Genomic DNA, 27,396 nt, shown 5'->3' on the forward strand with positions numbered 1-27,396 from the left:
ATTTTTTTCAATAGAGAAATGCTGATTTTTTGTGGATTTTTCTTCGCTTTTATATTTCTAGTGAATCTGCGATTCAATCAATCTAGTGACATTACTACTGAAAATTTTAAAATTGGCGTAGTTCGGCAAAAGTTGTTCTTTAATGCAGGGTTCATTGGAGACCAATGAGTATTTATTATGGACAAAAAGGAGAATTTACTATAAAAACCGAAAATCACCTTTTTAATAATGAAAAATAATCCATGCGAAAAGTACGGACCATTACCTGAAGCCTATGTTACTTACAAATATTCGTGCCACAAATAAGGTTACTGACTTCTCCAGAACGTAAATTACATCGGTTTGACCAGCACGACTGGATATATAGCTGCAGGATTGCAGGATATATGGCTGTAGGATATACTTTGAGCCTCCGCCTAACATGCCACCTCCAGACCGGAGGACCGAAGAACCACATGAGGGAGGCTCATAATGAGACCCTCACTCGCGCGACGTTGGAGACCCACACCAGAATCGTCATTAGATGCCCAGACGCCACAAGACTGGCCATAGCTGAGGCTCTCAGCATGGATGAGTGTCCAGCTATAAATTTGTAATCTACTGGTTTTGTAAGGACGTTGAAACTGTTTTCGTAATTCAAGCTTTAATTGTTCTCGTAATTCAAGCTATCGTCTTTCTTTGTACTAACGTCATTTCGAAAATTTCAGTTTCAAGTTCTGCAAAACTCATCTACTACTTGACAATAAATGTATTTGCATTCGAAACGCCGTAAATTATAATAAAATGTCTAATGGAAACCTAGTATTTGAATTTTTAATTCCTATCAAAAGCCTAATTCACCGAATTGAAAAAACTGTCAATATGAAATGCCCTCCGGTCTTCAATGAAACCTGCATTAAATCTTAATATTTATATAAATCAATGGTTTCATTCCTGAATCTTATAATGAAGAAGATTGCATCAATAAACGATGTTTGTAAAATAAACATTATGTAATGGAAACAATTATACAATGAAAACGAGTGTGAAATAAAGAATATTGTACAATGATGAAAATTGTTGAATAAACAACGTTATACAGTAGAGAAGATTATAAATGACTCCAGATAGGCTCAGCTAACAGTGGTCATTACCATTGAAAAAGCCGCCCGAACCGATGAATATAACAAGATAAGAATGTTCAGACATGAAGTTTCAAGTACGCCTCCGTAAACTTCCGACCAAGTTTTTCGTTGGAGTCTCCCGGCATAATTCTATGATTCGAACGTTATGCGTGTGTTCATGTGGAACATGGATAAACACTGTCTACATATTAATAATGCAATTACTTCATGAGTAATTTTATGCATGCTATTACTAGTCGTTACTGCGATTATCGTATCGTATGTTTCGACAATTATCGTATCGTATTTTTCGACAATTATCGTATCGTAGGTTACAGCGATTATCGTGTCGTTTGTTACGGCGATTATCGTATCGTACTTCACTGTGATTATCGTATCGTATGTTATGGCGATTATCGTATCGTACTTCACTGCGATTATCGTATCGTATGTTATGGCGATTATCGTATCGTACTTCAATGCGATTATCGTATCGTATGTTATGGCGATTATCGTATCGTATGTTATGGCGATTATCGCATCGTATGTTACGGCGATTATCGCATCGTATGTTACGGCGATTATCGTATCGTATGTTATGGCGATTATCGTATCGTATGTTACGGCGATTATCGTATCGTATGTTACGGCGATTATCGTATCGTATGTTAAGGCGATTATCGCATCGTATGTTACGGCGATCGTCGTATCGTATGTTACGGCGATTGTCGCATCGTATGTTACGGCGATTATCGCATCGTATGTTACGGCGATTATCGTATCGTATGTTACGGCGATATCGTGTCGTACTTTACTACGATTATTGTATCGTACTTTACGGCGATTGTCGTATCTTACGCTACTGCGATTATAGGATCGTACGGCCATGGAATGCTGAAGATGAATGCCATCCACATTTTAATGCTGAAACTACTGCATTATAAATCCCGAAGAAATTTAAAAAATAAACATGGCATGTGAAGATAACTTCAAGTTTATGCTAGCATGTGATACATTTCAATGATAATCCGGTAAAATAAATCCAATTTAGTCCATCAATTGGATGGAAAGCGTCGCTGTTAAATATTGTGTAGAAACTCTTTTTCATTTAATTTACACACATTTTATATCATTACCATTGAATTTAGTATTGCTCTAAGGCTGCTCATTTAACCACAAAGTCGTAAGTCGCCTGGAAAATCAAGTCTGGCCGAAGGAAAATTTCTCTTGAGGTCTTTGCCTCTGGCATCGCTTGGCATTGTGCCATCTCATGCTTTTATTGGCTGTAGTGCCACAGCTCATGTTGTTATTGCATGCAGCGCCTTGTCATGCTGTTATTTCACATGCAGTGTCACATATCATGCTGTTATTGCACATGTTGTGTCACACATCATGCTGTTATTGCATGCAGCGCCTTGTCATGCTGTTATTTCACATGCAAAGACACATATCATGCTGTTATTTCACATTCAGTGTCACATATCATGCTGTTATTGCATGCAGTGCCTTATCATGCTGTTATTTCACATGCGGTGTCACATATCATGCTGTTATTGCATGCAGCGCCTTATCATGCTGTTATTTCACATGCAGTGTCACATATCATGCTGTTATTTCACATGCAGTGTCACATATCATGTAGTTATTTCATTTATTGCCATATATAACGCTTTTATAGCGTGTAGTGCTGCATATCATGCTGATGTTTCATCTAGTGAGACATATCATGTTGTTATTGCATGTAGTGGCACATATCATGCTGTTATTCCACGTGATCTATATATCATGCTGTTGGTAATAGGAGTATCTCTTATCTTGCTTTTGCTTAACCATTCTATTTGTACTAACTAAATTATTTCGCTTCACGAGCAGCTAACAAGGATGTTATTGAGCTAACCGATTAACTTGGTTCAGCCACCGAAATAACTCATTCTGCTCAGTTTCTAAAATGTAACTCTTTGTTTTTAATGCAGTCTGGAGTTTACCGCAAAATTTAATGCTCAAGTGGAAACATAAATTGAATTTACAACTGACACCTTGAAGTTTTGTTCTTCCATGATACTATTAAGGAGCCCAGGAAAACCATGTTCTGTTTCGAAGATTTTTTTTCCCATGATATTTTAGTAGAAGTTGAGAAATCAAAATATTTCAATAAATATTAATCCTAAGAAAAAGTTAGCGTTTGACTCTATTTTTTTTAGATACAAATATATGATTTCATCTATTGTAAACTATGAAACTCCCGTGCTGAGTGTATATGAGTTTGAACCCACTTCGTTCGAAATTCTCTATTTCAGCTATCATTTCAGCGCATATCAAGCAATTTCTCTGCCTAGAAATCATTTTCGGCTTTGAACAACATAGCTCTTCTCAAAAAATCCACTCTGTATTCGAATTTATTCTATTTTAACTTTTCTCCCTGCCTTGAATTAAATCTTCACTTCGTTTTCCATTCCTCGATATCATTCTAAAATAATCCAGCCTATCCAGGGATTCTCCCGACTCTATTTTTGCAAGAAGACATCTTGCGATTCATAAGCTCCCAGACGCTGGCCTGGAGAAGGCCTAATTTGCGGCTTCTACGGCCATTTGGTAGCTCGCAGAAAGACGTCTCAGTTCCTATTGAATAAATAACCTTTCAAAAGTCTCTTAGGCCTCACAAAACCGAGATTTTACAGCCTGCGGTTTTTTTAAAGATTTTCTAGTGTATTTGACCCATAAATTTATGATAAAAAATCAAAAGCATTGCTTGCATGCCACGCAATGAAAGATCCGAGGTCATTGCTTGCAAGGGTTTGGTTTGGTATCAAGAGCGGTATTTTCTTTGATTTTGTAAAGGTTTAAACTGTTATTTTATGATGCAGTTGAAAAGTTAGCAAAATGAAGAATAATAGTATGAGGCAGTAAATTCTATGCAAATTTTCTTTTGTATAATAAGTCCAGTTCTAATCTTGTATGTCAGCGGCCAATTCACTTGACCTGATAGAGATTGAGGACGAGTCAACATCTGATAGACACGTGATAGATCACGCGATCAAGACCGCAGTAGTGGGCGGAAGCGAACCTGTCTCTTATACACATCTAGATGTGTATAAGAGACAGGTANTACAATGGAAATTGTAGGAACAATTTTCTCCAAAAAAGAGAGGGAATGAATGATCAATATAAGTCAGAGAGAGGAATCTAAAATCATAACTAACCTCCAACCGTATTGATGTCGTCTGAATCTAATCAATCATGACTTTGTTTATAAAAACAGGCCTAGTTAGCTACGAGTCCAGTGTGTCACCGAGAGCTTGCCTTAAACGCTGAGTCGGCAGCTTAACCAGCTTATGTGTCACAAGGACATATGAACCCAATGAACGGAAGAACGTAGCAATGAATACCACGAGGTGTTATGAAAACCACGAGGTGTATTCCCATTGGAGATTTCCTCCATAATTGTGTTGGAGATGGACTTGTTCTTTTCTTTTAAAAGTACCATGCTCCGGTTTTTCATACTTTCAAATGAAGGAATTATATTATTCTTACATTACTGTTATAACCTTCATTCTTGTATACTTAAGATATGAGATACGATCGGACCGGAGGTTTTGAACAAGATGTTTTTTGATTTTGTGTCCATACGATCGGGACGATCTTTCCGGAAGAGGGGAGGTGTCAGCGGCCAATTCACTTGACCTGATAGAGATTGAGGACGAGTCAACATCTGATAGACACGTGATAGATCACGCGATCAAGACCGCAGTAGTGGGCGGAAGCGAACGTTATAAAAGGGCTAGCAACCTAGAGCAAAGCCCCCCAGTAGCTGATAAGCGCTCCGCGATGTAGCGTGTAGCTTGAGTTCTCCGACCTTACGGTCGATGCCGTAGCTCATAACTCTGTATCGCAACTCTGTATAACCCCCCCGTATACAAGATACGTTATCTGGACTTATGTGTCTTACTTAATATTATCCCTCACTACCTTAGTCAACGAAGAACCCGATCCTCAGGTAGAGCTTATATAATGAGTTCAATGTCTTGAGCGCAACCTCGGACATGTAAGTCCAGTTCTAATCATATGGAAAAATCAAAATTATTAGTTCATTTCATTGCTATGCATTGAAAATGTATTTCAACACTACTTGTCATACCTGCTATACCTAAATGAAGTGGAGATCAGATCTTACAACAAAATGATATTTTGACAGAGATTTGATGTCCAAAAATTTGTGTTTCCTGGTAGTACTCTGACACCATAACCATTGTGAATATGCCCCCAACCTGACCCTAACATATATCTAGTACCAGTCTTTATACAACAAATACATTTCAGTCAATTTGTTTTTGTGAAAGTGAAATTTCCAAATTGGGATGTATTAATGTACATATGAATAGAAACAGAGCTTCGTTCGTATTTTTAACATGATGCAAATGTGAGTTCCTTGTAAAATGTGATATAGGCGCTTGAATAGGTCAATCCTTAATTAGCATATTAAAGTTTTGTTATCATTTAACGGATTCGGAGCACTATATGATTTCGAAATTTCTGGAATTATCGATCAACTGCAACGCGGTGCTAACGTGCTGGTATACTATATACGCGGCTTGTCGATTTTAAGTTCCTCATTGGCAACACTGTCGGGGCCCATTCGATAAATAAATGATATATAAATAAAGCCGTCAGTGGCCACCAGACATTTACTTAAAACGTGTCTTAATAATTAATGCCATTAAGAAGGATGAATAAAACTGAATAAATGAACAAACAATAATAATTGAAATAAACAATTAAACAACAAACAATAATAAATTGTCATCCTTCACAACTAATACAATTCGTATCTGATATTCTCAGGGTCGGGACGGACGTGGAGTTTACAACTGCAGCAGCGAAGACTGTCCACAGGGATGCTCCGAGTCTCCAGGTCTGAACGAGTGCTGCTCCATTTGCACAGGTTAGCCAATAAAATGGAAACTATTTCTTTAATTCATGCTAACATCTACAGAAATTCTGAATAAATTCATAGGCCGTTTCGTATAAATGCAACAGCCCAATTAAAGCGCATACGAAACAACAGCTTCATGGCTGTCATGGTGGAATTTCCGAGAAGTGGAGAATAGTTGACATGAGCTTCCTTCCTTTCGAAATGGTTTCTACGAAGAAAAAATTATTATGGTATTGCAGTTATAGACAACTAATATACGTGATTATTTGTGCTGGAAATTAAGTGAAATTTTGTTAATGAACTGAACTTACCAAATTATTGAGAGTTATCTTGACTACAGAACGGTATGTATTGCATTGTTACTTGACAATGACTTACACTGACAAGAACCAAAAATTTGAACTAAGCTTCTGTCATGAATGTGCCTACTATGAATGCACGGAAAAATGTTCACTGTACAACTAGTCTATTTAGACAATTCTATATGGGTTTGAGATATAAAAATAATTCGTTTATCCCGTTTTGGTTGCATCACCATCATATATTAATTATTTTTTAAGGTGCAATTGTACTCGCCATTCAATTTTCACATTGTTCAGTTCCATTAATCTCGCCAAGGAACATTCGCTTACCAAGCGCAAAAAATTCATAATATTTCAAAGCTATATTAAAAGCGAACAAGAATAATTAATGGAGTTAATAGAATGATCGATTTACCAGTTCATAGATGAATGAGAAGGTGATTCAAAATAAATTTTTCCGGCAACATCATCATTTCGGTGAAATTGGTGAAATACAATTTTTTTCTGATAGCATGCATAGCCCATTAACCTGCAATGTAGAATTGCAGTGTGTATTATGTTGGTATGCTTTCTGGTGGCGTAACAATAATACTTCTGACTACATTAATCGTTTTAAGCTTAGAGGCAATATTTACATAGCTTGCTATTTTTTAAAAAATTTTGTGCACAAACAGGAACTAATAATACAGCGATTGGATTTGTGCCCCATCATTAAGTACAAGATAATCATTGAAAATAAATAATAATGAACTTAGATGAAAAATCCCCCAAGTCAACTTGGATATTTATAGAAGACACGAAAGGAAATGTCTTTTCAAGGTTTTTCCGGGGCCAAGTTTCTCAACAACTAGAGTTCTAGCAGGAACATTGCAATAGTGGCAGTCGATGCGTGCAAATCTAAAGTTGGAACTTATTTAAATACATATTTTATTCATTCAGTTTAAAATCGCGCAATTTCTTGCACCAAGTTGTTTCCTCAAAGAAAAGTAATAATGTCTATATAATCAGAATTTTGTTCGCATAAAAATAGAAATATTTTAATGCATTACATGAAATTGTTTACACTAAAAAATAGCTTTAATTCAATAACGATGTGAATTTTTTTTCAACTACTTGACATCTGTTTTACGGTTAAGAATTTAAGACTATCTTTCTATTGATATGCTGCTGTTCATAGCATATTTGTTATTATTTTGTTATAAATATAATTCCTGTTCTGAAAAATAAAATCAGTAAACAATAATTCAATTGGTCGCGAAACTTGAAAATATCACAGGATCCCAGTTAAAAATGACTGGCAAGGAAATTCCTAAGCCAGCACTTTATCGTGTGGGTTCGTGTAGAAAACAACAGCATTGTGAACCGATGATGACTTGATTGAACCCATATTATCAATAAATGATATTCTTATGATCAATAACCGCTCTGATTCCCTTGTACCAACTTTTTCACCAACTTCATCTCGATCAATCTTTAAATTTCGATTTAAGCAAGTTTTTGCTTTCGAGTTAATTACGGAAAGCCTGAAGAGATTATACGTGTTGGATTTTCAAAAATTTTAAATGAATACGCCGATAAGGTTATTCCCTCATCGATGACTCATTACAGCAGCATCGGTAAAAAGCTTTCAAACTTCCCTTACGATCGTCCTCTGCCACGGGCTAATCACATGATATGTTAAATATGCTATAGATGAAATGAACATAGACGGTTTTTAAGTCACTTTTTGTTTTACTGATTTTTGTTGAGTACTTCACAATTTTTTTTCGTTTCAAAGGAAATTTGCGAGCGAAGAAAGAAGGTTCTTCACCGAGTCCGGCACTAGGCAGTGCCAAAAACCCAAGCCTTGTTAAAACCAACACCAAAGTCTCACAAACTCTAACGCGGCCTCACTCGAACCTGAGCGTTAGGAACCAGTTTAGAGGTACGGTAGAATTTAGATTACACTTAGTTACTCTTAGAGTAGGTTAAGTAAGTCACGACGAAGATAATTCGCTTGACAAATGCCTGATGGTAGATTAGGTGTGTTACATAATCTAGAATATTCTAAGTAATTCACTAACACAGAACTTCATTCGTCAAGTTACTGACGATGGAGCCTGTATGATACTTATGTCGCCAAATGATTTTCCAAGTACACCAAACCAATTACATCGATTTGGCAAGTATAAATTTTCTATATTTTTCATTTGAAATGCAATCAAGAATCATTTAAACCTCGATCATTCTATAAATCTTTCGGAACCTCACACAACTATAAATTGTCCAGTGCCAATGATAGTGCATGCTCCCTAAGAATTAGTTCAGTGTATGGCGACGTAACACATTAGTGCTCATAATTTTGCACCAATTCTTACTGTAAGTCAATATAACCATTGTATTTTCTTCATAGTTACATTTGAAGTTTTGACCGTACGTACCACTGTTGACTTGAGTAAACAATCGTTTATTCTTTATTAGTCCTTAATTCACAAAAAATAGTGGTGTATAACATTTAAATAATTCTAGTTTCAAACCAAATCAATTTAACACAGGTGAGTTAATCTAATTCGGATATTTAACCATGTATTATTTCGATGCGTGAGTTAGGAAATTGCACGCACACATATTCCATCTGATGCAGTTATACGTAGATTTTTGTCATATATACATTCAATAAATTCTTCTCAAAAGGCATCGTACAGAGAATCAATGCGCCGATTGTTCCGACGCAAAATCCAGTCATTTCTTGTGTCACTTAAGTCCATTAAAAGTATAATTTTATATATATTGCCACGCTACTAAGAATTTTCCCTCAGCTGCCTTTCGTCTGATTTCCCCAATCATTTAACGGATATAAATTCTGTTACATAAGGAACTCTGCGAATGCATGCGTCTTATTCCGTTGAATTTTACTCGGTAAATTTTTTTAAATGGTTGCGCTTTCTGATCACTTATTGATCTATCAATTGTATTCCTGTAAACCAAACCAAAGTGTATGATAAGATGCAGTAATTTATGAGAATACATTACGTAAAATAATTAAGGCAAATTTACTCCCGCTTGCCTGGGCATAAAAGTTCATCATATTTTGCGCAATTAAACAAGGTTTCTGACATTTGAAGATGAATTATAATTGTTATATAGATTATACAATATATATAGTCGCAGAAACACTATACAATCACTTATGTCGCAGAAACACTTTGTGAAACTCTAACAAATTATTGATTTATATAAAGTTCATATTATATCAGAAGGTCATGTAATTCATCGATGTCTGGCTAATTGTTAAATTAATCTTCATTTGATAAGTCATCCACATAATATTTTATTGTTTTTTTAAATCAAACTAAACAAAGTGGAAATTTCCATAAGTATTGGTTGTGATATTCTCTGTGATCGATTTCAATCTCTTTCTAAAAGGAAAACGAAAAATACATCACATCTTTCAATGTGTTTAAAGTGTTATTTTCACTAAAAAGATAAATCAAAGTAATCAGCAACTTTTTTCAAAACGAATTAACTATTCAGAGCTTTATTTGTCTTGAAACGTTCCCATTACTTTAATTAAAGGAGGCAGGTAAAATTTTCACAATTTCTTACCCGCAGGAAAGTCACCCAGCGGAGACCAAACTACGATTGGATCATCCGAAACTTTTTTTATTTCAATCTCAAGTCTGTATGTAAAATGTTCACAATTTCTCACCCAGGCAAGTCGTCCAACGAAGACCAAACCACGATTGGATCCTTCGAAACTTTTTTTTATTTCAATCTCAAGTCAGTAAATGAAATTTTCACAATTTCTCACAGGCAAGTCGTCAAGCGAAGACCAAACCGCGGTTGGATCCTCCGAAACTTTTTTTTTAATGCAATCTCAAATCTGCAGGTAATATTCTCACAATTCCTCAGCCAGGCAAGTCGTCTAGCGAAGACCAAACCACGATTGGGTCCTTCGAAACTTTTTTTAATGCAATCTCAAGTCTGTAGATGAAATTCTCACAATTTCTCACAGGCAAGTCTTCCAGCAAAGACCAAACCGCGGTTGGATCCTCCGAATTTTTTTTTATTTCAATCTCAAGTCAGTAGGTAAAATGTTCACAATTTCTCACCCAGGCAAGTCTTCCAGCGAAGACCAAACCGCGGTTGGAGATTCCGTTCCAGCGGTTAGGACGGGAGCCACGGCGCAGCCCCGCGATGCAGGCGCGGATACGCGGGTGGGACTGACGGGTGCAGCAGCGATGGATGAGATGGAGGGCACGCGTAGATGTGCCGTGAGAGGCAGGCTCTACAGACACGGAGACATCTTCGCTAATTTCACAGACACTTGGATGGCGCGATGCGAGCTTTGTGTTTGCAATGTTAGTTAATTAACATGAAGAGTTACAATAAATTATTTTTAATAATTTAATTATTCACTTAATTGTATTAAGTTAATTCACATCTAAATTTGCACGTCTAACTGAATGAATCAATTCAATTTACATTGAAGAATTACTTCTACTAATAAATTTAATCAATTACACAAATTATGGACCAAATGCCCGACTGTGATTAATCTACGGAATTAAATGCCAGCATTTAATTTAATATGTACAAGATGTTTTAAGAAGGGCTAATGGAACCCCAAAAAATTTATTTGTTTCTAATTAATACAGGAATCAACTTACTTTTATGCAAAAATTTCACTGACTCTCACATTCACTTTCACTAATGTTTCATTTCAATGTTACCTGAATGGGCTTTAGTAATCTTTTAACACTTCTTTTTGAGTTACAGAAAATTATTCGTATTATTTTAGTCCAACGAAAAATGGTATCTAAAACTCTTTTATTTTATATTTCATCAGGGAACACAAGTTAAATAACAAGTTTAATAAAGTTAGTTAATACCCTCGATTTTTTTTACATTTAGTGCTATTATCCCAATTCTCATTGTTCAAAGAACTTCGAATTTGAATTTAATATGTCACCTCTGATATATTTACTATTAACAATAAACCAGGACTGTCTTTATTTCGATATTAAGAAAAAAATTTGTCAAAAACATTTTGATCCATTTCAATTTACTTATCAACTTTACTTACTTACTCATCAATTACTTACTTACTTTACTCATCAATTTTCACTTAGGATGGAATAGCGAAGTGTGCCATCAAAGGTTGTCCTTCTGTATCGTGCGCACTGCCCCTCACACCGCCCGATGACTGCTGTAAAATCTGCCCTGGTGAGTATAATGTCCATTGTATATGTACACTGTATATGTCCATTGCATATGTCTACTGCATATGTACACTGCATATGTCTATTGCATATGTCTATTGCATATGTACACTGTATATGTCTATTGCATATGTCTATTGCATATGTCTATTGCATATGTACACTGCATATGTCTATTGCTTATGTACACTGCATATGTCTATTGCTTATGTGCACTGCAAATGTACACTGCACATGTACACTGCTTATGTACACTGCATATGTCTATTGCTTATGTGCACTGCAAATGTACACTGCACATGTACACTGCATATGTACACTGCATATGTCTATTGCATATGTGCACTGCATATGTACACTGCATATGTCCATTGCAATTGCAAATGACCATTGCATATGTTTGCTCATATTTACATGACTCACAAAAACAAAGCAAAAAATACAAAAAAAAAACACAACTCCGCAAAACTTGTCGGCGCTCAATCAAGCTCATAGTCAAGTCCTAAGCACTTTTTTATTAGACTTTTCTTCTCTAATAACTTAAGTAAATAGGCTAAGGATTTTACATGCGTTTATTTCAGCCGATTCCGTTGTATCAATCAAAGGATTAATAGAATTAAGGGATTAATCAACGTATAACATTCATTCACCTGTAAATATTTTTAGAAAAATTGCTCCTCTAATATTGCCATAAGTATGGAACACGTTTCCACTGATTAAAAAGTTTGATATTGATGTCACAGCAAAGTATCAAAATTATTTATGTGAAAGTTTGTAGTTTGTTCCACTGCGATTAATTGCGTTTCTCGTCGGTCTTTCCAGCGATTTCGAATATTGCATAAATTTTCTTGATAATTCTCTTAAAATTTTCCATCCACATTATAGTCATATTTCAAAATGAAGTTATAGCTACCTACCTCATCTGCATTGCCTAATTCGCACGATGAGCAAATGATAGAAAAGAAGGTCAGCGTTTACAAGGGCCTTGGATACCGAAGAATAAAAGGCGGTCCAAGTTTTCTTTTTTTTATTATGCCTCGAGACGAGGCATCCATGAGGTTTTTTTGCGCTGCTGCTGTGAGATGCAGAGGACTAAGTGACACTGTTGCTAGGCAAGCCTGGCAGACTGAGGAGGTCAGTTCGGTTTTTTAAGACTCGTTAAAAAGAAGACATCGGACTTTCAAAGCTGACCAGCCAAACTCGTCTTTGTCTAGACTGGAATCTTATGCTCGTCCTAGTTTCCTTTCCTGCGTGAACTTCATTTTTTGTTGATTTTTGTTTCAATTTTTTTCTTTAAAGTTGCATTCAACATTCAAAGCTTTAAATGAGTTTTTAATTTTTTTTACGCTAACGGTTGTTAGGTTACGTGTTTATTAATATTCATTTTTCACATTATTCCTCCGTGTGAATTACATAGATCTCGGTTTAAACTACTATTCAATTGAAATATACTGCATTAATGAGATGGAAGGCATCTAGCAATGAAGTTGATGAAGTTTACAGGAGTCAGCTTACTTCGCTACAAAAATTCCCCCCCCCCCTTCACATTCACTTCTCTTTCATTTCAATGTTCCCTGACTGCGCTACAACAATCTCTTAACACGTGTGTTTGAGTTGCAGAAAATCATTTGCATTATTTTAGTTAAACGGAAAAATGTACCTAAAATTCTTTCAGTTATATATATCTTGAGAGTTCATGTCGTTATATATTATACAATACGAGTTCGTATCGTTATCCTAAGACTACAACATACTTAATCAAGGCATCTTCTAATTATGATTTCATCCTCAATATATTTTCTGCTATGCTGTTCAAATTGTCAAGAAAGCTGCGGAACTATACTTTGTATTGAAATAATTAATATCAAAGAGTGCAATGAAACTGACATTTGCGCAACTTTTGCTCAAAACATTAAACAATCTTCAAGTTAATGGCTTTCTGCGTCTGAAGAATCTTGAAGGTCAGGAGAAAAATTCAACGAAGAGACGAACATAATGTGAATATTTACAGGTAGTGAATTCCGTCAATGGGCATTTGGTGTCATTTTAAGGGATCCAGCAGCAGATCATAGCTCTGTATGATCCGAGACGAGATCAGTTCTTGATTTTTATGTCACTGTTTACAGGATATTCATGAAACGAGAGGCTGCTAAATTATCAGATATTTTATAGACTCTTTTGCTTAATGCATGGCAGCTGCGATGATGATATGCTTATCAATGCCAGAATAAAAGCAAGATAAATGTCCCTTCAGTGCTACGACAACTGGTCAGTTAATTTATCGTATCCAAATTCGTAGAAATAACTTGGATCCATGGTTAAATTATTTATCTTCTATCGAGGTTCATTTTATGCCAGCATAAAGAACGGTGCATTTCCATTGAAATATCGAAAGCCTCACGAACGCTACAAAGTTTGACTTAATTTCATTTTATTTTACCGAGAAAGTTTCCTGAAGAAGATCTACTTTTTGTTCAGCAAATGGGTAGATAATGAGGAGTCACTACTCATTTCAGAACAATTCAGACTCACATCAGACAATTCTCTTCATATAAGTCTATAAAAATAAGGAGGTTGGCTTCGTTCAGCTCTTTGTGCGCTTCCATAGACATATTTTCCTATTATAAAATTTTATTATGAAATTTTGACGAAACATTTTTGTAACGTCCAAAAATTATCCAGTTGGAATGTCATATAATTCCAAGGGAATATATTCCTTATTCAGGAATAAATTAATCGGTTTTCAATTTACTTCGCTTGAATTTTTCAGCAGTGACATTTACAAGTTGACATCAAATTTTTACGTCGGTTGACTTAAAACTTACGTAATATAAAGTTTAACGCAATTGTTCAGGAGTTAAAGTTTTTCAGGAAATTTTCTTTTAAAATTCGTTTCACTGAAATGAATTACTTGCCTTACGTGTATGCAATGATTATTCATTTTTGAATATTCAATTCTAGAGAGGAGTTAGGCAATGCCGAGTAAGCTTGTTGCTACGGCCAGCTCGTTGTTAACCTAATTTTCCGAGGCATTCCGTAACTTCGAAATACCTTCAATTTTTTTTATTGTGGTGACCATGCCGGAGTTCTTGTTGCCGACATCCAGCAACGCTCCCCTAATATTAAGAGCAAAACTTTTGTTGTCAGGGAAAGGATCCACCGATCACAATCGAATTAGCGAAGTTAGGGTTCGTATGAAGATAAAGTTGCATGATGGACTCAAAAAGAAAGTTGTCACCGTTTTTAAGCCGAGAGTGTCACTCTAGCCAAGGTATATATATGGGTGGACAAGTGTTGAATTGGAGTCTCTGTGTGTCTTCATATGTTGAAACATACGCATATCTCTGATTTCATTTATATACACGTATCAAAAGATTTTTTATCAGTTATTTGGTAGTAAAAATCAAGTTAAACTCGTATTGGGGTAAATATGTGTCTTGACACCATAATATTTACGGCTATTCGTTAAATTGAATGTTGACGTAAATTGAATTTTTTATTAAAACATTATATCAGTAGACTAATGTGTACAACTAAAAGCTCATGTAATGATCATTAACTAAATCATAATTGGTTTAATAATATGAAAGTAAATTTACTCGTTTGTCCCGCACGTCCACTATTTGTCTATGCAACTCACTTTATAGACTCGAGCGAAACAGCAAGAAAACAACTATAACAACAACCATAGATAATAATGAACTAGGCGCTCGACCATAAAATGATCTTACTCATCTCTAAAAAGTCCATATGAAGAAGTCCCCAGCCAAGAATTCCCCGACAAATTTGTTTCCACGAAGTCGAGCAATTTCAGGCCAGCGAAGACCGTCTCAGTGAGAAGTTCTTTCGCTGGTCAGGCGTCAAGCCAAGAAAAACTTGGCATTTATCAGCAAGCATCAGCAAGTAGTGGGACTTCCGGGTTCTATTTTAGTCTCATATCGGTTTTAAGACTTCACGTTCCTTCGATATGAGGCCGTGGTTTTGGTAATGAAGAAGAGCATCTCGAATTTGATCCTCTAAATTGATAGTTCCTTTTTGTTTATAGGGAAATTTCGGGGCGGCTTTGGTTGTGATAACGAAGATGTGCATCTCCGGGAATTGATTCAAATGTTTTTGTCTCCAATAATTTTTTTTCTGAATTTATTTGAAATTCTATGCGGAACTGAATTGGTGCATATAAAATCGTTCGTGTACGTTTTTTCCATACTTCAGCAGTAAAGTTTTCTCTGTATTGCTCTTCCTGCTGTATGTAAGCTGAGCATAGCGGTCTAGGAAACGGCTTCTTTCATCAACTGCACAATTTTTAGTGATGATGCGATTTTAAAAATTGTAATCGCTATTATCAATGACATTTTTCGTCATTATTTTATTTGAATAATCAGAGAAAACATTTCTATTAAGGAGTAGGTTTCAACGCTTTTAATCAATTTCGTTAGAGGAACAATTTCATTAAACCAATTGAAATGTATAATTCTAACATTAGCTAAGATTTCAAATTTTCATCGCAATCAAATGTTTTATAATTTACTGAATTTTGGCGTTGCAGTATCACCGCTCTTCTCAGTGTAGCGTGGAATTTCTATTTTGCAACAATATTTTCAAACAACGTAATTGGCGAAATGACATTCTATAAAAAGTTTTTTTTTTTACATAGAAAGTTGAAAGATGGATACGTCGTACTGCCTCTCGATGCACCTTAAGTACGAAACATTCACGCTGGGCTAATATTCTGTTTTCACGTTATTAGTGGAACTAAAATAGTTGTAGAAATTTTGAAATTTTTAATAGTCTCGTTATTTCAGCCTCATTTAATTTAATAAATTGATCAAACTTCACGATTCATTGCGACTACAGAAATGAATTGGCTAAATTCGATCGCACTTGATACTTCACAGCCTAATTGGTCTTAATAATTCATCTTAGTTATCATTAGATAAGATTTATTAGCAAGGACTTTTGAATTTAGGAAACTTCTAGGTTCGTTGACCACACAGTGGTGAGAATACGTCACTTTATTTAAGTCAATCTGACAAAACTAACTCATATGAACTCAACTCAGATTTATTGCAACTTCTTTACATGGATGAGATGAAAAGTTTTACTATGAACCGTTACCTAAAGCTGAATTACCACAGGCATCCAAAAATTTACATTCATGAGCAGGCTGAAGTCGAAGAATTATTGGTCCTAAAGTGAATAATTGAGATTTGATGTACTGATTGAGAGACTCAATCTTATGGATGTTGATTAATGAATGACTGAACCCAAGCTAAAACTGATACCAACTTAAACTACGGAACTGAATACAAAAAACTCTGAATACAACATAAACAAAATAACAACAACGAACAAATTAAAAATAGCAAAGAACAGAAATGAGCAAATGAACAATTTCAGGAAATATTTCCCACACTCCATATATTTTTACTTTGAGCCAGGGCTAAAAATTTTTATCACCCACCTTTCAAACAACAAAATTTTATGAATACTTTGCTGCTTCGATATTTCCCAAGTTCCTATCATCACAATTTTATAATCCCGAGATGAGAGCGATATCCTAAGTTGGAGATCATGTCTATCAATATGTTGGTCATGAATTTTTATAGGTGATCAAGTTGACTTCAGGAGAATACATGTTTAACTTAGCGCGTAAAAATCCCCAAAATAATCTAGAGCGACTCCGGAATTTCGGAATAAAATTTTTGAGTGTTGTTCGAGCACCCACTAAACACCAAGTAAAATTAACGCCTGTTCTATTGATTTCACAACACAGCTTTTTATTTATTTATATTTAAAGTTAAGTTTACACATTTTTCTGTTTTTTTTTTAAACTGAATTCCTTTTTTGTTTTTTCTATGTGTTATGCTCCTTTTCATAATTAAATTCCGAAAACATTACCTCTCCATTTCAAAATTTCTGAATCCAGATAATTCAAATACCACGAATACAATTGGTAAAAAAATGTGTAATTTTTTATGACATTCCAGGTTATGAATCGCCTGTCAATTCTTTCAGAATTTTGAACAAAATGATAAAATTATTATTTTCTTTCTCTTTATTAAGTAAATAATATGTGATCACAGTACGGAGGCCATCAATACATTATATTAGTCATTGGTCACATTGCCAGCCATGTTCGACTGAGGCTTGCACTCCGAAGAATGTCTTACATAGTTAATATAATTCACAAGATTAAATGAAGAACATGATCAAACCTCGATGTAATGAATAACGGATATTCATATCAAGAATAAACTTTGCTCACTTGAGTGTAGGAACAAATTGAAGCTTTCCAAATCGACATTAACTTAATTATCAGCATTTTTGAACTAAATCTTATTAAAAGATTGAAACATGCTAGTATCTTTTTACCAGTACATATATTACGCAGATTGCCTTTTTCCAAGTTAATGAAAAAAGTCTCTGTCTTATCTAAAAGAATTATACACACAAATATCTTTTTTGCAGATAATACAATAGCGAAGAAAACGCAGCAAAGAAAAATATAAATTAAAGATACCTATTTGGTAATTCACAGTTTGGTAGTGCAAATGGAAAATGTATGTTCACGCAAATGTATTAAATTCATGATATATTATAACTGCAAAACTTCGTTTTGATGACACTCTCGAAGTGGAAGTAAAATGACAAGTTTCTATCCTATGGTCAGCCGGACCTGAACGGATATTTTCTATACAGTAAAAATTGTCTACGGTAAAAGTCGACCGTCACCGTCGACGATGGCTCTGAAGTCGGGGCTTCCTGACTAGATTCTCAGGTGATACGTCACGCTAGCGGCCAATAAATACAATATTATTAAAGAATGTCCGTGGGAGATTCGCGTGGTTGTAGGCGCCAAAACGTTGAGTCTGGATCAGTGCCGTTTACCCAGTGAAAATCTACGGACGAGTCAGCTTCTGATTTGGTGTACCAGAAGCTGGGGCAACTCTAAATTTTATTAGGGTTTGAGCGATGAAAAAAGCTGGCATACGCGTGTTTATTTCAACACCAATCTATCAGACGAGTCAGTAATTAAGGGTTAATCATGCAGATAAGTACTTAATTGCAAAGCAAGCAATCCTGCAGACTATTAATTCTTCCAGGAAAAAAGTTTTTTTTTATATTTGAGGGACTACCCTGCATGCATGTCTTTGTTTGAATTATAACCAGGCAGTAACCTCTTCTTGCACAGCAATCAGATACATTATATATTATCCAGCCATTACTCAATTTAAGAAATAATTTGCTGCTACTTTTTTGGTAACAGTAATTATTGTCCCGTAATATTTTTAATAGACGTGAAAATGTCGGCATTTTCAGATCAGCAATGGTCATTCAAGATATCATTCTCTGAATCTTCCACGACTCAATTCGAGAAACATTCTTTCAGTTATTACATTTTTGGGCAACAATTACCATTAAATATCATTGATTGTCGTGAAAATGAAGCAAGAAATTTAACTAAACTCGTACACCCGAACAGACACAGCAATGTCGGAGCAGCAATGGCCGTCCGAGATATCCTTCTCGGATCCTTCAAACTCTCCCTCCTCCCGCACCCGCGACTGCCGCAGCGGGGAACGCTATTTCCTCAACGGCTCCAAGTGGCACCCGATCATAGGGCCTTTTGGGGAGATGAGCTGTGTAACGTGCCGCTGCAATAACGGTGAGTAACGTGCCGCTGCAATAACGGTGAGTAACGTGCCGCTGCAATAACGGTGAGTAACATGCCGCTGCAATAACGGTGAGTAACATGCCACTGCAATAACGGTGAGTAACATGCCGCTGCAATAACGGTGAGTAACATGCCGCTGCAATAACGGTGAGTAACATGCCGCTGCAATAACGGTGAGTAACATGCCACTGCAATAACGGTGAGTAACATGCCGCTGCAATAAATGCCGCTGCAATAACGGTGAGTAACGTGCCGCTGCAATAACGGTGAGTAACGTGCCGCTGCAATAACGGTGAGTAACGTGCCGCTGCAATAACGGGTGAGGCCCGTTTAATACCAAGCACATAGACCCGTTAATGCTAAACATAAACACCTAGACCTGTTAATATGTCCGGGGTCGTACTATCAAAAATGGTCAAAAATTCCTAACTTCGTCAGTTTTTCAAGAAGGTTTTCCACGTTAAACTCACTAACCGCTAACTTAAATCAGCCGCTACGTGTACTGAAGTAAGATTTGAAAGCACGCTTCCGTTAATTGCTAGTCATAGAGACCTGTTACCGTTATAGCAGAGACTTGTTAACGCTAAAACAGAGGCTTGTTAATTATTAAATAACAGAGGCTTGTTATTGTTACTTATTAATCCGAGAGACCTGTTATAACCAGGCACAGTGACCTAATAATTTCTAGTCAGCGAGACCTGCAATAATTACTAGGCTCAGTGACTTGTTATTGCCAGGCGCAGTGACTTGATAATTACAAGTCATAGTGACCTGATAATTACTAGTCACCGAGACCTGTTAATTGCCAGGCTCAGAGACCTGCTAATTTCTAGTCACAAAGACCTCTTACTTGCTAGTCACAGAGACCTGCTAATTGCTGGTCACAGAGACCTGCTAATTGCTGGTCACAGAGACCTGCTAATTGCTAGTCACAGAGACCTGCTAATTGCTAGTCACAGAGACCTGTTAATTGCTGGTCACAAAGACCTGCTAATTGCTAGTCACAGAGACCTGCTAATTGCTGTTCACAGAGACCTGCTAATTGCTAGTCACAGAGACCTGTTAATTGCTGGTCACAGAGACCTGCTAATTGCTAGTCACAGAGACCTGCAAATTGCTGGTCACAGAGACCTGTTAATTGCTGGTCACAGAGACCTGCTATAATTACTAGTGCCAGAGACCTGCTAATTGCTAGTCACAGAGACCTGCTCACTGCTGGTCACAGAGACCTGTTAATAATTACTAGTCCCAGAGACCTGCTAATTACTAGTCCCAGAGACTATAATCCTCCGTGTACAGGCACCATCGGCTGCGCGCGTATCAAGTGCGCGTCGCGGAGCGAGCTGCCGTGCGACCATCCCGTCAAGATAGACGGCCGCTGCTGTCCCGTCTGTCAATCCCAGAACGACGAGAGTGAGTATATACTTTCTATTGCTAGTAATAATATTTTTGCTAGTTATTATTGATAGTTATTAGTGCTAGTAACCCCCTGGCCACCGATGTTTCCCCCCCTTCCCAGCTTCGGGGTAGGAGAGTGACCTCGTGATGTGGCCTTGATACTGTCATCGTCCAAAGCTTGCTTTCATTAATTTCTTTATGCAAGCGCGATTAAAGACCAAATAACGATTTTTATCAATATATTTGTTGCGTCTTTTCTATATAACATGAATTATTTTAAATATAATATGAGTTCTCAAATGCACGTCTCGTTCAAAACGGGAGAGTATTTCTTATTGTAATCTTATTATCAAGATATACTCTCATGTCTTCAACAAAATGAGCATTTAAGAACTATTTTTCCACAACTATACCATTACTTATTTATTTACACTTGAATTAACCGATAATTTTCCACGTATCCGCGATTGATTAGCACTTTATAATAAGGCATCTGTGCGATGTCTTCGTAGGTATGCAGATTTATTGGAATTTCTTTCAATCTTGAATGTTTTGAGTAAATCGATAAATTTCATAGGAAGTTTACAACAAGACAAGAGCGTTGGTACAACAGTTCGCTGTAGCTACCCGTTACAATCTCATGTCACGAAAATTGTCCGTGGCACACGAACAGCGTTGCTGGTTAGAGTTTGAACACAATTATCACTTCAAATAATATTATCATTATTTCCAGTTTATTATTTTTCCTGTCACTTCTCGATGTCGTAATTAAGAAGGAAATCTTTGCTCGCCCACATTTAAAATTGAACAATTTATTAGTGCGCTCAATTGTGATGAAAATCCTCAAATCTTTTGGGTGATGATTGGGATTTTTGATGAGATTAGGAATCAGCGAATAATCTTTTTCAGTCTTGTATCTGACGAGTGAGAAGTCGTTGGAAGAAATTGTTGCATATGAAATATTTTTATTGCTCAGGTTGGAATTCAGTGAGATATTTTCATATTATATTCATGAAATTCTAGTGATGTTTGACGCCTTGAGAAAACAAATTCCCCCGTTTCGCCAGAAACGGGGGTATTTCAGGGTGAAATTGAACATTTTCATTGATTATATCAAATTTTTTTTGCTTGGAGATTGGGAATTAAGAACCATTTGCCTACATGAATTTGTGGCACCATAACAAATACTATACTAAATGCACCGCTACATCCAAACTTAATGTGTATTATATACCAATTTCAATATCAAGTGAAATAGGAACTTGGAACAAAAATCGGTCATTTGTGGAAACAATAAATTTAACAACCCGTATATAAAGACCGCTGGTTTTGTGGGGCGATAATTTAGACCTGCCGCTTCTGTGTCCAAGCTCCATATCTCCCCAAATTAACGTGGACGCAGATTTATTCAAATTTTTGTCCGCGTAAAGTTTCCACTAAAGCTTAATTTTTCATTTCCGTGTTGGGTTGTCTTTTGACATGGTAAGACGATGCCTTTTTGTACGTCTGGCTTTCGCTCGAGCGCGTTCGTATGTCTCTTCGGAGAGCCGAAAATGCAGCACACCGCAACCAATTGGAGTAAATAGCTCGGTCTGGGTTATTCCAAATGATGGTTTGTGATGTCTAGACCAAGTTTTTCCTCCAGGTTATCAGCAATCGCCAATGCACGTCGATATGCCGGCTTCGATGGCCAGCAAGTGATAGAAGATGACACTAATCACCGAAGTTTCCCTCTCGCAGCCCTCGCTAGACTTCCTCCCAATTGTTGAAAGAGTACAATCGTCGAATGAGGGTCTCAGAACGCCAGTCAAGGTTACAGCTTGTCCTTTCAACATCAAACTCACAAACTGAAAGAAGTCTGAGAAGTCACAAACAGTCTATTGACCCTGAGACTGTATCTTTCTTCCCCAGTGAAGAAAGATACTGTCTCAGGGCCAAGAAACTACTGACCCTTCGATATTGACTAAAACTTGATTACTTGAAAGCAATCTGCATCGGTTAATGTGTCGACAAACTACATTGTCTGATTTAATAATTTTACTATCATATTAATTTGCTGAAGAAAGCTAATTTATTAGTAAATGAGCGTTGTGTAAGTTTACCAAATTCCTAAATGAGAGCAGCCGGTATTATTGTATGATTTTCCAATTGTTAAAATGATACTAATTGATAACATTCCGAGGTTTCTCTAACTTGAAAAAATCGAATATCGAATGCGAATATTTTCTTTAGAAGTCATCAAAATGGATGACGAAGGCTCCAAACAAACCTTATAAATTTTCATTGTTATATATTTTGGTAAGTCAATGGATGCCGTAAAATACTTTAAAATGTCACTGGATGCCGCAAAACATTTTGATGAGTCACTGGACATCGTAAAACATTTTGATGAGTCACTGGACATCGTAAAACATTTTGATGAGTCATTGGGTATCGTAAAACATTTGGATGAGTCACTGAACATCGTAAAACATTTTGATGAGTCACTGGATGACACCACACAAATGGATGGCATATAACATTTAGGATATTTTTGAACATATATCGAATAATTATTGGTGTCTTTCGTACCTAATGCTGAAATAACAATTTTATCTTATTATGTTTTGTTCCGTGATGCAAAAATATTTCTTTTATCGCATCGTTTATCTTCGTTTGTTCAACCACTGACTCCAACATGCAAAATTTATCAAGCCAGATCCATGCCTCCTTTTTGCAAACGTTTCTAAGGTTCAACAGTTCACTTAGAATGATTAGGGTCTGCATAGACTTGTTGAGAAAAAATATGAAATTCTTGAATTTACCGAATTATTACATATATTCAATGAAAAAACAACAATTAACATGCTATCGTAAAATTTAATTGGAATAACATTTCAAATAATATTTAAATATAATTAGAGAATTGAAAATACAAGTCTTCCATATATTTAAATACATCCTGTCCCTGAATTTTACAGCCTTAGATGTTTCTCAAGTGTAGGATTGCATTACTAAGACCTTATTATTATATCTAGCACGGATGTTTGAATAATACGCGACTGATACTTCAAATGTGATAGTATGATTATATTACATTATATAATACGCGACTAATACTTTAAATTTGAAAACATGATTATTTAATAATACTTCAAATGTGTCACCCACGTATGGAAATGCTACGTTGTACGTGTACATAAAAAATACCTCAGAGGAATGTGAGAGTGAATACCTCAGAGAGTGCACTCAGAGGAATGAGTTAGACTATGTTTAAAAAGTGATTGTCTACTTATTGTCTTGCGTGGGTCATCCTGATGCACCTTCTCCGCGCAAAAGGGCGTATCAATGCTACGTGCGCTATCTGCTCGTACTGTGGGCAAGAAAGTGTGTCACTTTCTTCTTTCATCTGTATGAAATGTGTCATTTGTGTCTTATTTTGACCCATTAATTTATCTAAGAGTGCCATGTTGTAAAGGGCGTAGCAGTGCTACGTGCGCTATCTGCTCGTACTGTGGGCAAGATAGTGTGTCAATTTCTTGTTTTAATTGTATGAAATGCGTCATATGTGTCTTACTTTAACCCATTTATTTATCTGAGAGTGCCATGTTGTAAAGGGCGTATCAGTGCTACGTGCGCTATCTGCTCGTACTGTGGGCAAGATAGTGTGTCAATTTCTGGTTTCAATTGTATGAAATGCGTCATATGTGTCTTATTTTGACCCATTAATTTATCTGAGAGTGCCATGTTGTGGTGCTTGCAGGCAGTTTGCCGTCGTCGGGAGGCGGGCGCGCGTCTCAGGAGCTGAGCGGCGGGGGCGGCGGCCGGACCGTCAAGTGCTTGCCGGCGCGGTCCACTTACGCGGTCTGGAAATGTGACTCCCGTAATCCCATAACCAGGATTTTGCAGGTTTGTTGACATGTTTTTATTGTTGTTGACAGGTTTGTTGACATTTTTTATTGTTGTTGACATTTTTTATTGTTGTTGACATTTTTTATTGTTGTTGACATTTTTTATTGTTGTTGACATTTTTTATTGTTGTTGATATTTTTATTGTTGTTGACATTTTATTTGACATGTCTGATGAAATTTTTATTGTTGTTGACATGTTTGTTGAAATGTTTTTCATTGTTGTTGACATGTTTGTTGACATTTTTTATTGTTGTTGACATGTTTGTTGACATTTTTTATTGTTGTTGGCATGTTTGGTGACATTTTTTATTGTTGTTGACATGTTTGTTGAAATTTTTTTATTGTTGTTGACATGTTTGTTGACATTTTTTCATTGTTGTTGACATGTTTATTGACATTTTTTATTGTTGTTGACATGTTTGTTGACATTTTTATTGTTGTTTACATATTTGTTGACATCCTTTATTGTTGTTGACATGTTTATTGAAATTTTTTATTGTTTTTGACATGTTTGTTGAAATTTTTTATTGTTGTTGACATGTTTGTTGACATTTTTTATTGGTATTGACATGTTTGTTGACATTTTTTTATTGTTGTTGACATGCTTGTTGACCTTTTCTTATTGTTGTTGACATGTTTGTTGACATTTCTTATTGTTGTTGACATGTTTGCAGACATTTTTCATTGTTATTGACATGTTTGTTGACATTTTTATTATTGTTGACATGTTTGTTGACAGTTTTATTGTTGTTGACATGTTTGGTGACATTTTTTATTGTTGTTGACATGTTTGTTGAAAATTTTTTATTGTTGGCGACATGTTTGTTGAAATGTTTGTTGACATGTTTGTTAACATTTTTTCATTGTTGTTGACATGTTTGCTGACATTTTTCATTGTTGTTGACATGTTTATTGACATTTTTTATTGTTGTTGACATGTTTGTTGACATTTTTTATTGTTATTGACATATTTGTTGACATCTTTTATTGTTGTTGACATGTTTATTGACATTTTTTATTGTTTTTGACATGTTTGTTGAAATTTTTTATTGTTGTTGACATGTTTGTTGTTGTTGACATGTTTGTTGACATTTTTTATTGTTGTTGACATGTTTATTGACATTTTTTATTGTTGTTGACATGTTTGTTGACATTTTTGTTGTTATTGACATGTTTGTTGACATTTTTTTCATTGTTGTTGATATGTTTGTTGATATTTTTTATTGTTGTGGACATTTTTGTTGACATTTTTTATTCTTGTTGACATGTTTGTTGACATTTTTTGTTATTGACTTGTTTTTTGACATTTTTTCATTGTTGTTGACATGTTTATTGACACTTTTTTACTGTTGTTGAAATGTTTGTTGACACTTTTTTACTGTTGTTGTAGATGTGTGCCTATTGTAGTTAACATGCGCCTATAGTTGGTGAAATTTGTCTCTTTTATTGTTGTATTGTATTGTATTGCATGGGCCTATTGTTGTTGACACGTTTGTTGACATGTGTATACTGCTATTGACATGTTTTAACATGTTAATTATTATTCAAATGAGTCTATTGTTGTCGACATGTCTCTATTCTTGTTTACATGTTCGTTGACATGTTTTTGTCATGTGAATTATTATTGACATGTCTCTATTCTTGTTTACATGTTCGTTGACATTTTTTTATTAGTTCAAATAGATACGTGATGTACCACGGATAATACTATTGTATTTTTCCCCAAAAAATTGCCTTGCCATAATTTTATTAACAAGCTCCAAATTGAATCCTGAATCTTAATTACGGATTTCTCCACTGACTGCAGTCAGAAACTTATTCGTCAACTACGGTTAATTTACAGCTTACCCTACAGTCTCTATCAAGAATTAAAAATCGAATAAAATACCAAATACTTATTTTATAATTCATTTTCTTCTTCACCATATCTTCATTGAAGATGTTTAATACCGCCGTATTTTCAACTTGATTGACTTTTTTCTATGCCTTTAAGTTCTTAGTAAACAATGAATCTAGCAGAATTATGATATAAATGTGGTAATAATATAAGTACGGCATACATATAAATACGGTATAAACATAAATACCTTATAAATATAAATAAAATGGCTCTTTCCACTCCTTTCATAGTACCTATTCGTGCCTCTTCAACAACCCAACCAAGGTGAACGCTATATCCAGCACCACCGCCTGATCCTGAAGGGGTCGTGGCTAGAGGAGGTCACCGTGCAGAACATCAATCACGAGATGTACAGCAGGCTTACCTCTTCGTTCAGCTTCGTGTCCGTGGGGGGCACCAATGAAAGTAAGATCTCAATAAATAGCAATTAACAATTACCAATAATAATAATAATAATAATAATAATAATAATAATATTAATAATAACAATAATAATAATAAGATATAAATTAATGAGAGTTATTGAATATGATTTCGAATAATTTTCCTTTTTACACTATTTCTCATGAAAATATAATAAGTTTTATCGTAAATAGGAAAATTAACGAAGACGGAATAAAGAGAGAAGATTAGGTGGAAATGAACATAATTAATTATTAATTGTAATTAATTAATTAACTAAAATATACCAATTTCTCTAAACTATCTAAGAATAATGTAAATAATTTTTTATACCCAGGGCGGATTAGGAGGCTAAAGGTGCTGGAGAAAGAGCTGAAGAAAGACTGCCAGTCTCCAGCCCAGTCTACCCTCACGGCCACATCTCAGTCCACTGCTGTTATGCGGTCTGGACTGCGCCAGTCCAGCGATAATAGCTGTACTCATGGACTTTTAAGACTTGAAGACGCCCTCAAACTCAAGACTGCCAGAAAAAGAGATCGGTGTAGGGACTCTGAACACCAACTTAATTAAATTTTCTTTTAAGTCCCGATAATA

At 35.6% G+C, this 27,396-nt stretch overlaps 1 protein-coding gene across 1 annotated transcript; it reads left to right on the forward strand.

The window, feature by feature from the left end:
• Nucleotides 1–5,956: 5,956 nt before the first annotated feature.
• Nucleotides 5,957–27,396, forward strand: LOC125178652 (kielin/chordin-like protein). Its single transcript, XM_047882921.1, has 9 exons — nucleotides 5,957–6,042; nucleotides 8,113–8,259; nucleotides 10,431–10,675; nucleotides 11,447–11,540; nucleotides 19,020–19,202; nucleotides 20,511–20,624; nucleotides 24,352–24,497; nucleotides 26,631–26,805; nucleotides 27,140–27,396. The coding sequence occupies exons 3-9, from the start codon at nucleotides 10,556–10,558 to the stop codon at nucleotides 27,370–27,372; spliced, it is 1,065 nt and encodes a 354-aa protein (XP_047738877.1). The 5' UTR covers nucleotides 5,957–6,042; nucleotides 8,113–8,259; nucleotides 10,431–10,555; the 3' UTR covers nucleotides 27,373–27,396.

This window comes from Hyalella azteca, unplaced genomic scaffold, assembly GCF_000764305.2.
Source record: "Hyalella azteca isolate HAZT.00-mixed unplaced genomic scaffold, Hazt_2.0.2 contig11629, whole genome shotgun sequence".
Taxonomy (NCBI): Eukaryota; Metazoa; Arthropoda; class Malacostraca; order Amphipoda; family Hyalellidae; genus Hyalella; species Hyalella azteca.

Excerpts from the sequence above, each read along its gene's own strand:
- LOC125178652 (XM_047882921.1), top strand. The coding sequence starts at position 10,556 with ATGGATGAGATGGAGGGCACGCGTAGATGTGCCGTGAGAGGCAGGCTC. Across the intron at positions 10,676-11,446 it reads GCGAGCTTTGTGTTTGCAAT|GATGGAATAGCGAAGTGTGC; the intron begins GTTAGTTAATTA and ends ATTTTCACTTAG. Across the intron at positions 26,806-27,139 it reads CGTGGGGGGCACCAATGAAA|GGCGGATTAGGAGGCTAAAG; the intron begins GTAAGATCTCAA and ends TTTTATACCCAG.